This window comes from Sceloporus occidentalis, unplaced genomic scaffold (genome assembly GCF_023333645.1).
Source record: "Sceloporus occidentalis isolate IW3139 unplaced genomic scaffold, rSceOcc1.0.p SCAF_44, whole genome shotgun sequence".
NCBI lineage: Eukaryota > Metazoa > Chordata > Lepidosauria > Squamata > Phrynosomatidae > Sceloporus > Sceloporus occidentalis.
In genome coordinates this window covers 669,009-683,984 of record NW_028317024.1, presented here as the reverse complement: position 1 = coordinate 683,984, position 14,976 = coordinate 669,009, and the positions used below count along the sequence as shown (strand labels likewise).

General features: G+C 38.8%; 1 protein-coding gene across 1 annotated transcript; it reads left to right on the top strand.

Moving 5' to 3' along the window:
• The first annotated feature begins 1,083 nt into the window (after window positions 1-1,083).
• Window positions 1,084-7,251, top strand: LOC149289564 (protein DEK-like). Its single transcript, XM_089490392.1, has 9 exons — window positions 1,084-1,270; window positions 2,702-2,800; window positions 3,126-3,235; window positions 3,523-3,617; window positions 3,796-3,916; window positions 5,165-5,353; window positions 5,564-5,702; window positions 6,689-6,855; window positions 7,129-7,251. Exons 1-9 carry the CDS (start codon window positions 1,084-1,086, stop codon window positions 7,249-7,251), a joined length of 1,230 nt encoding a protein of 409 aa, XP_089346518.1.
• Window positions 7,252-14,976: the final 7,725 nt, after the last annotated feature.

Genomic DNA, 14,976 nt, shown 5'->3' with positions numbered 1-14,976 from the left:
ATTTCGCTAGGGAATCATTATCGTAATTACCACAGTTATTTATATAGCAATTCCTAACTTCTCTACTATCCACACATTCATTTTGACAGAGGGAAGGCGATGTGCTTTTGCAATGTTGATATTTTAAAGGCTTGTGTATATATTACTATACGTCTTTTGTATCAATGTATGGACATGTTTTACATCAAAGCACCCATCAAAACAAATAATCTTGTGCGTTTTGTAACTCTGTATCCTTTTCCGCGGTAGGGAAACGAAAAGGCTAGATTTTTATTTCTGTGGAATATCTGCCAGCGAGTTGGCAATATCGGTAAGTTCACGTTAGACGCTTCCGTTTTTGTGCTTAAGTAACGCGACGTTAGTTTTGCAAGTTTGCACATTAGGGGAACAGAAACGGAGCTCCTGATGTTGACAGAACTGCTTCAGAACAAGTGACAGATCTTCCTGAGTCTTAAGTCGCCTCTAGGTGACCCTTAAAAATAAGACTCTACTATCAATGTTGTTGTTTAGAATTTTGAGGAATGACTTTGTTTAAGACCGGTCACAATTCATTTAGATAACAGATCCGTAAAGCCGGTCACAATGAGATTTTTTCCACCCCTATTCTAACTAACTCCTTCTTTAAGGTGGCCTGACTACCAAGGCATCGCGAAAAGCAATAGGTAGGTTCTTGAAGAAATTAAACCACAAAGCAAAACCTGAGCTTCCGAAAGTGAGCGATCCCCAAAACATACTTACCCCGTCTCGCTCTAGTAAATTGGTGAATCGGTTTGCTTTCTTCCCCAGCATGATGGCAGCGGATGAATATATGAAGAAACAAATAAAAGCTGATGACTTGTCTTCCCAAATTAAAATTCCCATTTTAAATAGTAAGATATTTATATTAAATTTAATGTATCTGCAATATGTAATGGTCTTGCTCATTCAAACATTTCCCCCTTTCAGGCGACTGTGTGTGTTTATATACTTAGCAGTTTTGTATCTCTCTATTTTAATTTCCATTCTAGTTATGCAAGCTATGCAACAAAACGTTACTTATGTGCAGTGTCATTATGCTCCGTATGTTTTGTGCAGATAAGAAACATGTCTTCTGACGCCGTATCTGATGCCGTCGCAAAAGAGTCTGAAACAGTTGAGCAGCAAGCAGAAGAAAAAGTAGCTGAGGACACTGCAAATGGAAATAATGAGCAGGAAGAGGCAAATGATGATGAAGATGACGAAGAGGAGGAGGAGGAGGAAGAAGAAGAGGATGATGAGGATGAGAAAAAGGGTATGTTTGAGAATGTATGTTTAAATATTTTGTAAGAACAAACACCAATAACTAAGGAATAGATGCATGCACTCTTTTGCATTTTGCCTTCCATGCTAAATAGACTCCAGTATGTATTATGTGTCATATACAAGTAGGGGTAGTAGTATGTAAGACCATAAAATAAAAACACCCAATATTATGTTTATCTTTATATGCTCACAAACCGCTCATGGAGTGACGGCACATCAGATAAAATTAAATCTTTTTTTAATCTTATAAAATATAAATGGACACCAATGGCGCAGCAACCTTATCACAACATATGACAAAAGTAAGTAGCAACTTACAATATCCCGTGGTTCCTGCACTAATTTCTACAGATAGTAGAGCTTCATAAATCACCTACCAAAGTCTAGTAAATTCATTTATAACAATTATCCAGATATCACCTTCCATATGCAACGTGGTGGAACATCCCTTTCATCCTGGTTACCATAGCAACATGTATAATTGTGTTTTGGGGATATAAATGATATTTAAGGGAAAAAAATACATTCTCATAAAAGCCCTTTTATCGTATTACACTAACAATAAAAATACCTTTGTCAGAGCACCAGGTTTGCGCCAAAAGGGTTATTGGACCACATTTTTCACCTTGATTTACATTTAAACACAATTGTTTTTTAGTAGTCCAATATGTGTTAAAATAATAAACATAAAAACAAAAAGATTTTCGGAAGCCCCTTGCCTGCCCCAGAAAAGATGACCGCATGTTCATGAGTAGGGATAAAGACAAGCTGAAGACAGGGTAAGCGAGTTGCGTGCTTCTGGGTGAGTGTGCGTGCTAGTGTTGAATGTCTGAGTTTGTGTTTGTATAGGTGTGAGTGCCCCTCCCAAGGCCAGGCTCTTGAGCCACCCTTGCAGTTATTTGCTTATGAATACAGGGATTTTTACCTGCATCCTCTTCATTAAAGAGTTAGTTCAGCTATCGTGTGTACTTTAATGCAAATGATGGTTAATTTAAATTTTTATGATGACCCCCTTGCCCCTTTCATACCAAAAAGCTGTGCAGGAGATGCTGTCACATGCTATAACACCAGATCGATCAAGCGATGGCATGGCAAGTGTTCGAGGGGGCATGGACTACTAGTGGAGTTTTCCTTTAACTTTAACATGTTTAATTTTATTTTAAACCAGGTTGCATTTCTTTTAAACTCTTGTGTGGGAGCTTCTGAGTGTAAGCAGCAACATATTCATATCTGGTGCTGCGACCGCCTCCTTACTGCATGTTATGGAGGCTGCGGTACTTATGTGCCATCCTGTTATATGGGTTGGTTGAGGAGATCCTAAATAATTTAAGTAACCTTGCAATTTAAGAAATACATGGGAAAAACTCAGTTGTATATTAAAACTTATTTTAAAAATTGCCATGTCTGCTTTTTATTCCAGAAAAGTCCCTTATTGTAGAGGGTAAGAGAGAGAAGAAGAAGGTGGAAAGGTTGAGTTTGGAGATGACAGTAATTAAAAAGGAACCAGTCTTAACGGAAGGTAAATGTCTACACATCTATGTTTGTATGTATCTGTATTTATAAATATAGTGTGTGTATATGTATGGCCCTCCCTGCCTGGGAATATAACATCCTGGAGGGAGGTTGGGGATCTTACAAACCAAACTTAATAGAAAACTTCATTATATTAAAGGGGAACTCCGACCATGGTTTATAAAGCCACCCATACTAAACATTATGTAAGGTTTTTCTTATTTATTTATTTTTACTTGTGCGTGAGACACTTGCCATTTAATGACAGCCCCTTCATGCCACCTGATTTTTTTAGATGGTTTTTGGTTAAGATATCCTCTTGCCTTTTTAAGGAAAAGGACAGAAGCTGTATGACATTGAACGCGTCCAGTACTTCTTGAGAAAAAAGAAATGCGAGGAATTGCGTCCATTACACAGACTACTGTTTAACAGACTAGGCACGGTAAGGACATCTTTCTTGTAAGATTATCAGGCTTGTTATATACACTGATTAATTTGGCTGGTGCCAAAATCATCCTCGCTTCAAAACAAAGCGGATTCTTCCAAGATGCTGGAATCGGCAATTAAACGCTAAGTGCTATATGTAGACTGCTGCTGTGTTCGTTAAGCCACCAGGGGGGCTTTGGATTAGTGATTCTTTACAATTCTTGAGTATAAATCAGGATGAACCCAGAGTGTTAAAATGCTGGCAGTTACTTCTTGCTGATTAATGTAATTGTCTCATGTTAGGTAAATTTAGTGAAGAAGAATATTGGCCAATTTAATGGATTTCCATTTGAGAAAGGAAGTGAACAGTACAAGAAAAAGGAAGATATGCTTAAAAAGTAAGTCCCGTTTTTTTGTACTGATATTGTCTCAAGCAGAATGTACAAAGTTTCCAAGGGCTAATTGTGAATATGATGCTACAATCCAGTGGGTTAATGTTAATAAAACGTTGTAAAAGTATTGATTCTCATTTTTAGTGATAGTCTTTGTGACTCGACAAACACTTTGTTGTTGTAGGTTTAAAAAGAGTGAGTTGAAGAATATTTGTGGCGTTCTTGACCTGGAAAAGTCTGGTGTCAACAGTGAGTTGATATCTAAAATTATGAACTTCCTTATGGAACCAAAATCTACAGGAAAGGTGAGGTTATTTGGGATGAATGTTATAGACCATTGAACACTATATGGACAAAAGTATTGGGGCACCTGACCATTACGCCAACAGGGGCTTTTAAGTCTTTGCATTCTAAATATAGCCATTCATTTGCAGTTGGTCTCCCTTTTGCAGCTATAACAGCTTCCACTCTTCTGGGAGGGCTTTTCCACTAGATTTTCATTCAGTAGAGCGGTTTTGAAGTCAGGCACTGATGTTGGACAAGGTTTATCCCAAAGGTGTGTGATGAGATTGAGATCAGTGCTCTGTGCGGGCCAGTCAATTTCTTCCTCATCAAACTCATCTAACCGTGTATTTATGCACTAGGGGACAATACTCCTTGAATAGAAAAGGGCCTTCCCCAAACTGTTCCCACAAAGTTGAAAGCATGGTATTGTCCAAAATATATTTCTATGACATTTGAAGATGAGTTTGGTGTGGAAGAACTTGACTGGCATCCACAGATCCCTGACCCCAACCCATCGAACACCTTTGGGATGAATCGGAACAGAGATTGCAAGTCAGGCCTTCTCGTCCAAAATCAGGGCCTGACCTCAGAAATGCTCTGCTGGATGAATGGCCACATATTTCCACAAACACTCCAAAATCTTGTGGAAACCCTCCCCAGAAGAGTGGAAGCTGTTCTAGCTGCAAAGGGAGGAGGACCAACTACTAATTAATGTCTATGCATTTAGAATGCAATGTCATAAAAGTCCCTGTTGCTGTCAGGTGTTCCAATACCTTTGTCCATATAGTGTATGTTCTGGGTATGTGGTAAACTTGTACATTTATTTGTGAGTGCTGGACAAATCCTAGGAATCAGATACTATGTGTATGTATATGAAATTTTATATACATTATAGTGTGTTAACACCACCGATTTCATATTTGTTTAATAAACCAAATATCTCTAAAGTGCACTAATTGACAAGAGTGCACAGAGAATGAGCACTTGTTGCATGTGCGTAACTGAATTTTAAATTACTTAAAACAACTTATAGTTTTTGCATGGTCAGTGTAATTGTTTTGGATATAGTCAACAACAATGATCAAATGAATAGGTGAGGGAGAAGTTTATAAAAAAAAATTAAAGAAAATCATATGGCACACACAGCATGAGTATTTATTTTTATTTATAAGATATATTTAGCTCTGTTAACTGTAGGGGGAAAGATGCCTTTTTTGTTGGTGTTGCATGTATCAAAGGGGTTTTCCCTTCCTTATTATCCTGTACAGTCTTTACCAAAATCTAAAGCAAAGCCTCAAAAAAGTGGCAAAAAAGAGAGAAGCAGTTCAGGGTCCGCTCGGAAATCCAGGAACAGTAAGTCTAATGTGATCCTAACTGATGAGTCAAGCAGTGAAGATGAAAAGAAAGACAAAGAGGACTCTTCAGAGGAAGAAAAAGAAAGTGATGAGGAAGAAGAGGTATAGATTAACAACTCCACTACTACATGCAGAAGTTCCATACATGTTATGATTAAAAAGCCTGCCAGCTCATGTAAAAAAAAAAATGTATCTCATGCCTAAAATTGCCACATGTGGCATATTGCATATCTACGTAGTACAGGCTTCTGGCGACCTGTGCACTGAGCTAGGTTTAAAGATTATAAATTAACTCTGGATTTGGTTTTACAGCCACCGAAGAAAACTCCCAAGAAAGAAAAGGCCAAGCCAAAATCAACTCCTAAAAGCAAAAAAGCAGCTAAGTCTTCAAATGTCAAAAAAGCAGACAGCAGTACTACCAACAAAAAGAGCCCCAGCAGTACCAAAAAAGGTAAAACCAAATCATTGCTTTACCTTCATTATTGTACACCTAGTAATATGCATAGTTGGAATGAGGAATGCTGAGTGGAAGCCCGAGATCTCCTTGTGTGCAGGAATTTTAAAACCAAAACATCGGTGAGATGTGGAGCAGCCATATTGTTTTCAAAGTAGGCAAAATGTCCTGACTATTGTTTGACTGCTTAGGTATTTGTGCTTCCTGTGAAAGCATTCAAGTGTAGTACAGTTCCTTCTTTGTTGAGTGGTTGAAGAGTTGGTTCATATCGCATCACATTTCTATAGCCAGCAGATACCGTTGTGCTTTACAATCAATCGGTAGGATGAATTTAAAATAACAATAGCAAACTGGTACAAAAGCAGAAGAGGTCAGGAGTTTGAATTTGACTCTGAAGGGTATGGGGAGCCAGTGGAGTGATTGGCAAAGAGGAGCGGCAGATGAGGAACGTTTGAAGACTAAGAAGGAGTAATCTAGCTATTGTCGAGGACGGATTGAAGAAGCGAAAGGTGGAACCGGTTAGTAGGGAGTTGCAATAATCCAGGATCTCACAAGAGAGTGGATTAGTACTTTGGTTGTTGCGTGAGGCAGCAGGATTTGGTGAGGCATGAAGGAATGAGCAGTCAAGTGTGACACCAGGGCAGCGAACTTGGTCTGTCGGGTGGATAGTGGAGTTGTCGACAGTGATCGTGATGTCGGGGATTGCAGATGGCAGGATTACCATAAAGTGACTCTTGGGAGATGGTGAGCTTCAGGTAATGTGACGCTATCCATTATGCGATTCTAGAAAGACAGTTGGTGAGGCGAGTTAGAAGAGGGAGGGAAAGGTCAGGCAAGGAGATGTAGATTAGGGTGTCATCTGCGTATAGGTGATATTCTTAACCAAAGGAAGATACGAATTGTCAAAGTGAAGAACTGTAAATGTAGGTGTACTGTAAAAATACATTTCGTAGTGACTTAAACTTTTTTTTTCTTTCTTTCAGAAAAGGTTGTACAATCAGAGAGTGAATCTGATGACAGCTCTGATGATGAACCTTTAATCAAGAAGCTGAAAAAGCCACCTACTGATGATGAATTGAGAGAAACGGTGAAGAAGCTCTTGGCTGATGCGAATCTCGAGGAAGTCACCATGAAACAGATCTGCAAAAAGGTACTAGCTGCTTGATGCTTAAAACAGTAAACTCTCAATAAATTAGCGGAATCGTTGCTTATAAACATGTTGTTTATATATATTATAGATATGGTCAATCACCTCCCCTTGTGCTCTGCACAGTAGTTTTGTCTGCTAAACCATGTCTCTTTTCCATACAGTGTTCTGTTTACCAGTAGAGTAGGCCTGCTGCGTGCCGGTGTCACCAGTGGGTTACATCTGTCTTGAATACTGAACAACAAATTAAAGGCCTTTTTTTTTCCTCTTCCTCAGGTTAATGAAAGCTATCCCAATGTTGACTTATTTCCCAGGAAAAAATTCATCAAAGCCACAGTAAAAGAGGTGCGTTTTTCCAGAGATATTAATCTTAATATACAAATCTTGTTAGTCCAGTAGTGTAGATAGGAACTTCATAAACGCAGCTACTCTTTAAAATGTTCTAATGATTTAGATGTAAAAAGAGTGTTGCGGTTTTTTTTTTTTGGTTTTTTTTTATTGGGCTTGCATTGCATTTTAAGGACATGCTTTTAAGAGCATTTACCTCCCCTGTTTTTGTCCAAGTAATGTAAATTGCGAACAGCCAGAAATTGTTACCACCACACTTTGTGCTTTTTTTGCCTCCAGTGTAATTGTTAAGTAGATATTAAGTGTCAATCATCATGGAGGCTGAGACCTGTGGCTTATATTTCTAGCCCCGCCATCCTTAAAAAAAACAAAAAAAAACACTGCAGCAGCCTAACAATGAGGCAGCAATAAGATAAAGAGAAATAATCACGCAGAACTGTACCTTTCTGTGGCGTACGTGTGAGGTGGGTTTTCCTTACATATTTTAATTTGTAAACGGTTTAGTTTAGTAAATATATTTGTAAGATGTAGGATTTTTGCAGCTCTGTTACTGTTGAACCTTGATAGTACTAATCCGTTATTCTTTCTCTTGTTTTTCTTTTCCTCTTCTAGTTGATCTCATAAGTTCTGTAGTGAAAACACATGGACTCTTGGCATATGCTCCTATGGATCACAAGTTCTGAGAAACTGGCACCAGCAAAATGTGTATAGGTTTTTATCACTTTGGGTACAAAGAATTCTTGTTTCTTTTGTTTTTGGTTTTTTTTTTAAAGTAAATTTACTTGTTTTTTGTGTTTAATGCTTATGTATATTGCTTAATTAAACGCTGTTCTTTTTACAGTTGTTTCAATGGTGTTTTATCTATGTTGGGATGTAGTGAGTTTTAACCCTATATTTCCTGTCTTTGGTCATTGTTGTATCTTGTGTGTGTATGCCTTTTTTTATTGTCTTAAAGCTGGTAGGTCAGAAAGCTTTTGATGTAAGGGATTATTTTGTATAGATAAATATTTCAATGAATCCAGAAAAAAGTGGTTATGTGGATTTTAAATGTTATAAATTAAGCAGACTCTTTTAAATGTACACTTTCCAGCACTGGCAATGTGGTGGTTTATTTTTATCAAACTGTCTATTACTATTCTCAGATGCAGACTCTAAATGTCAGTCCAAGGACATTACTTTTTTTTATCCCCAAAATACACATCTGAAATGTAGAGAGGTTTACGAGGTGAACAATCAAAAAGAGCATAAAAACTCCCTACAGTTATAGAAAAGTCTGATTTTTGGCACCGGAGATCACTAGATGTAAATAAAAAATTAGATATAAGGAACCTGTGTGATGAATTAACCATTTTTTATATTTGCTAAGGAAACATATGTAACCCCCCCCCCCCCCCATGTAGTCTTGATGTTGACTAGTAGCTGGCTGTTCCAGAACATTGAATAGACTGATCCATTTGATTTTCCAGCTGGTGGCCTGACATTCTCCTGTAGAGTTCTCTTCTGCACTGGAATTCATTGCAAGTTGTGCAACTGCTGATGCAGCAAAGTTTTCCTATGTCCTAAAACTGCCCCACCGTACTTGTCTGTTGGTATGAGTTTTTATGTTAAATGCAATGATTTGCTTTTTTGCCTGACATAATGGGTCTTGTCGGCCAAAAAGTTTATACTTTTGATCTGTCCACAGTGTGTTTCAGAACTTTTGAAGAGCATTGAATTTTTTTATTTTCCGCATTGACATTGTAAAAAACAAAGTGCTGATTTCTGCCCTGCATTGTTTTTGTGACCTTGGGGTTTCAGGATGGATGATTTTCATCTGAAGAGATACCTCTGGAAGCTTATTTAACCTTATCAACTTAATTTATGGACGCCATTTCTCTTGGCTAATGTGGCTGTCCGTGAATCCTATGTATGTTGGAGTCACTGATCCTAGTGGGGGTTAAGGCCTACAGATTACTTGGATGCTGTTGTAGGTGTCCTTTGTGACCTCTTGGTTTTCACCTTGCTCTTTGAGATTTTTGGGGGGACAACCACTACTGGGAAGATTTTTCCACTATCCAAACCTCCTTCAGTCTGATACCTTGGGCCAGTAGGACATACATCTGACCAGAATAACTAATGACTTTGTAATGTGTTCTCTCAGGACCCATCTGGATATTGCTATGTGAATAATATGCAACAATGTACAAAATCGGACACAAACCAAATTTTTTTTTATACAACTGAATACACTTTAACCCCTTCAGGACCGGGACGTTAACAGTCACCGGTAGACCGGGACGTACCAGGTACGTCTCCTCCAAAAACCTCCCCCACATCGCCGCGATCGTGGGGGCGCTGCTGCTGTCTGCCCAGGAGTCTGCGCAGACCAGCAGAGCCCGCCCCCGAGCCCACGATCACTCCCACGGAGTGATTCTCTAGGCAGAAACTGCGATTGCAGAAAAATCTGCAATCGGGGTTTCAGCTGCCACAGGCAGCTTCAGGGAAGGGGGTGGTGTGTTGAATGGGTCCCCACACAAGTGTGGGGACCTGACCCAACACCCCCCTGCTGCCTGATAGCTCCATGAGAGCGTCAGTGCAGCGTTAACCCCTTCAATGCCGCGATTGTGGCATTCAATGCTGCGATCACGGCATTGAAGGGGTTAATTCCCGTTTTGTAGGGGACTCTGCTGCTGGTGGTCTGCCAGGCAGACCAGCAACAGCAAAAACGAGCCCCCAGAAGTCCTTTGATCAGTCCTGTAGGACTGATCAAAGAGACTCCTCCCCTACAATCTCCAGTCTATTGGAGATTGTGTCCCAGCTGCCAGAGGCAGCTTCAGGGACAGGGAGACAGGGTTCTTTGGTCTCCACATGAGTGTGGAGACCAGCCCCCACCCCCACCCTTCCTCAATTAACCCCTTCAATGCTGCGATTGTGTATGACCCCCATCGCAGCATTGCAGGGGTTAATATTAGTCCCCACAAGCTTGTGGGGACTAAATATCAGTCAATGCTGTGCTTCAATGGAGCATCAGCATTGAAAGAGTTAAAAAAAAATGTAAAAAAATAATAATAATAAAAAAAAAAAAAATAACAGCACTGACCTGAAAGTCCAGGGTGCTTCCAGGTCAAATGCTGGGCTGGGCTGGGCTGGGCTGATCAGATCGCTCCTGGCCAATAGGAGTGATCGGATCATTATGGCAGCCCACGGATGACCCTGCTCTACAAAGAGAGAGGGGTCATCTAGGGTAATTATGAAAAAACACAAATTATTAATAAATGAAAAAATAAATAATTTTCCCTATACTGGTCAAAATAGATAAAAATCCTGGCCATGTTGGGTGGTTTCCAAATCAGGACAACTTAATGAATATATGTTGGATAATTTTTTCCCATTGGTTCAATGTGTGTACAATTTGTATGTATACAAAACTGTAAAAAAATTCGTTTTTTTTTTCATTTTTTCCCCACTTTTTCCAGTTTATTTCTAACAAAACAATGTACTACCCAGCTTAATATGGTTTCAAATGAAAGCCCTACTTGTGCTGAAAAAAACAATATATGATTTGTGTGGGTGCACCAATTGATAAGAGAGAAATTACAGTTGAAGAAAAACATGGCAAAAACACTAGCGACACGTTAGTATCAAAATCCCGGTCCTGAAGGGGTTAAAGGACCATGTAGCATCTCCAAGACATAAGGCAGAGTATATACCTTTTATTTAGATATCACAACATACAATTGAAAACTTTCTTTTATTGGAAGCTTACTCAACAAAACAGTTTATTGATCAATAATCTGTATGCTTTTTATGGTCAATATTACTTGATCATGATCTTTGCTGGTAAGGTCATTGTCACTTTTGTATAAAAGGATTGTCTGCATGCTGTTAAAACTCCTTTTTTTTCCCTGTAGAAATGAGTTTTTTTAAATGCTCATGTAACACTTGTCTTGCGTTATTTATCGTATGTTGAAAATACTGCATGTTGACATTACCAGATAGAACTAGCCTTTTTGATCTGTGTATTTGAGGACCTCTCTGAAATGTTAAAATTGCAGATGATATCTTGTGAGACTTATCTTATGTAAGTTTACTAATGGCTAAACACAGCACATCTGAGTGGGGTTGGTAAGGTATTATTTCCATGGTACATCCAAGCTGGAGGTCTGCCTGTTCTAAATTGTAACTTTGTTACATCTAGCTTGGCCGGCTCATATCTGTTGGTCTAGGTCAGGGGTGCCCAACCTGCGGCCCTCCAGCTGCTGCAGGATTACATCTTCCATACTCTTCAGCCAGCCCCCTAGCTGAAAGAGCATTATGGGAAATGTAGTCCTGCAGCAGCTGGAGGGCCGCAGGTTGGGCACCCCTGGTCTAGGTGCTAGTATGCATATATTAAACCAGACCCACATGTGCCTCAATTGTCTTTACTTACAGCCAAGAAAAGAGGGGGTGTAGATATGCTGCCAAACCTTTTTTTGTGTGGTTTTGTATTCCCATTCAGTTGCTAAATTTAATCTGAGCTGTACTGTCTCTGCCCTCTTGGCATATAAATTGTGCCACAACTTTTTTGCTGTGGATAGAGGGCAACATCTATGTTTCTGTTTACTCTCAGATCCATACAAACTGAAGTGTTATGGGTTTATATACTAAAGCGAGAGACTTTGCTATAGATCAAGAAAAGTCAGCCCCAGTGAGCTTCTGCTGCAGTAAGAGCTTGGCAAGCCCTGTCTGATGTATATTTAAATTGGATTTCTTCAGTGTCCTCACTGTTGAATTATACATTATACAGGGCTGGCTCAGACCTTCATCTTGGAGAAGCTTGTTAGTTATTGTTCATAGCGAGTAGTGAAGGGAGACTGTGTTAAAAGCCACAACACTCCCTTTCGTGAATACACCCCTAAATGCTCCACCCCACCCAATGAGGCTTTATTGCCGTTGTTTACTTTGGAATAAGGCTGTATGTATCTCGTGTGTATATATAGAAAAGGTGAAATGTACTTGCCCTGATCTGGGCATCACCTGACCAGAAAAAGTAAAATTTCAGAGAGGAGTCGATACAATTCGTCTAGAACTACTATTGTACAATTTAAATAACATAAAAAATGTGCAGGTTTGTATATCACATACATATCAGGAGCAGGTGGGAAATGTACTCGCCAGCTTCACCGTGTAGCACAAGGAGGCAGACTCTTCGTGGTATTGGACTTGCGTAATGTCTAGTCGAATCGCTGACATGACATTCGAGAATGTACCACAAATTCTTGAGCCTTTATAATGCAAAATTAGCTTTTCAAATTATGGCTGCATTGTTTAGTTGGTGAACCCATGAAGTACAAAGAGAAGTGTGACAGCTGTACAGAAATGTAGTACAGGACACGACCCTGTGAGGGACCGACCCAGGCATGCTTCTTCTACAAGACGAAACAACAAATAGAAAAGGGTCTGGCATTTCGAGACCTGTTCCATAGACTCCATTCTGTTTCCATAGACATAACCAGGGCAAATTACATCAAAATAACTTCTTGACTATACATTGGCTAGCTTACACCATAGAACCCTAATCATGGCGTTTTTGCATCTCGCTTTTATATACTTGTTTAGTGGACAGTGTGCAGTATACTGTGTTATTGTGCTGGGTGTTAGAGGATTCATTTCCTGTGACTCTTAATTATCTCTACAGTATATTATAGGGCGGCCAACACGCAGAAAATGGATACGCAACCTTTTAGGGCGCACAGGAAGCCGTTAAAAAAACAAAAAAACAAAAAAAAAATACATTTCAAGGGCACTTCTGGTTGGGCAATGTACACCTGGTGTTTGCTACTGCCAGCTTATTATAGCACATCCTGCAATGGCAAGGGACTGGTTATGTTTCAAGTGTATTATTAATGGCTTACATTTCATGTATTTTTCTTTCTTATTTGAATTGAGTATGCCAAACTTTTGTATCTGTTCTTGTACTTAATGTACTTTAAATGAGATCTATAGAAAACACTTTTGCTCAAATCCAGTAAGCTGTTTACAGTTTTATTATACAAAAACAAGTATATAGGTCTGAGATATCAAATATCTCCTGGATAATCGTAAACCTTATTTATGTGTTAACTATTCTGAATTTCTTTATATAAAAATAAAGCTCCCATAAACTATTTTTATTCTTTGTAGATGACTTGTGACTTTTTTTTTATTTATTTTTTTTACTGTGGTACGAAACGGTTTACAAAAATGTCTTGCATATTTATCAATGAAATAAAATATGGCATGAGGGTAGATGCTAGACATGTCCATGACGACCAAAATCGCTTCAGACAAAATTTTCGTTTTGTTTTTGTAGAGTTTTTTTGGGGGATGAAATTCAGGGATCTTTTTTCATTTGGAATGGCATTTGGGGGATGTTCAAAAAAGAGGAGGTCCCTGACACCTTCTGGACTCACCTTTCATTATAGAAATTTAAAAAAGGGTCCCCCAGAGTTAGGACGGTCAAAAGAGGTGCAGTGGTAGAGCACTGGGCCTGGGCAGGCAAACATTGGCGCATCGTAGGTACATGCAGTGTTGCAGGACTGGATTTCTCCAATATTATAGACTTATTTTTAAAATGTAAGGATGCTTAAAAAGGTGCAGCAGCAGTAAGTAGTAGAGCACTGGGCCTGGGAAGACCATGTATTCCCAATGCCTCATAATGATAATCACTATCATCATCAGATACATTTTATGAAGCACCATCTGTAAACCATTTGCCTACAATTTTTATAGACATCTTAACACCAACAAATATGAACGTAACTAGAAATGTGAATACAAAAATACAAAAATGTGAAATGTGAATACAAAATATCAAGTAGCCAGCATCCAAGGAGAAATCTGATGCCATTTGGAGTCGAGAAGGATCCTCAACTTCCACTTTTCTTCCACTTTGTCCTTCAGTTCCAGATGATCTGGATTTTCAGAAAGAAGGCTTCTTAAGTAGACTATGTCCTTCCTCTCTGAAGCGCCACCTGTCAGACCTAGATTGGAAGTTGGTGGAACATACTTTACTAAAGAGATTTATCCAGGCAACCTATCTAGGCTACAGTTTTGGATCGTAATCTGGTTCTCGGCCAAAATGATGGAAGTCTTCTTTTGTACCCCTGAATCAGACACCCTCTGGAGATTCTGACTTCTTGACTGCTACGACATCAGTCAGAAGATAGCAAGCCTTTTCTATTAGAGAGCCTTTTTCTGAAGATTTCTGAAAAAGGTCTCATTACCACCGGAGTTTATGCCTAAAGGTGTGTCAGACTTCTGCCGGCATTAGGAGATACATTTACCTTACCTCAGATGCAATTACATTTGCTCTAAGTCTTCTTATAACCTTGAAAAAAAAAACTTAAAACTTAGACAAATCGGGCTGATGCCAAGTCTATATATAAAGCAGCGACATGGAGGAATCTGCATTGTTATGTAGACTGGATGCAGTACTATTGCTACTGTACATTTTTCTTTTGGATGTTTTTTTTAACATTTTTTTCCTCTTTCTACATTTTAAAGCTTTTTTCAAAATTATTTTAATTTTATTTAACCCTTGCAACCCCCCGGTATTGCTCAGAATTTGTGGGTATCTTGTTTTTATTTATTTTTGTACTTGTTAGGTGGGCAATTGGTTGAAATAAGTTGGTTAGTGTTAGGTTGGGAGTTATAAATGTATTTTTTTTTTTAAAAAATAATTCCTTTTTTGTTTATTTTTTGTTTTTTACATGGGGTGGATGAATTTTGGCGTACACCACATTTGTCTAGATTTCAAAAACATGTTTGTTAGGGTTA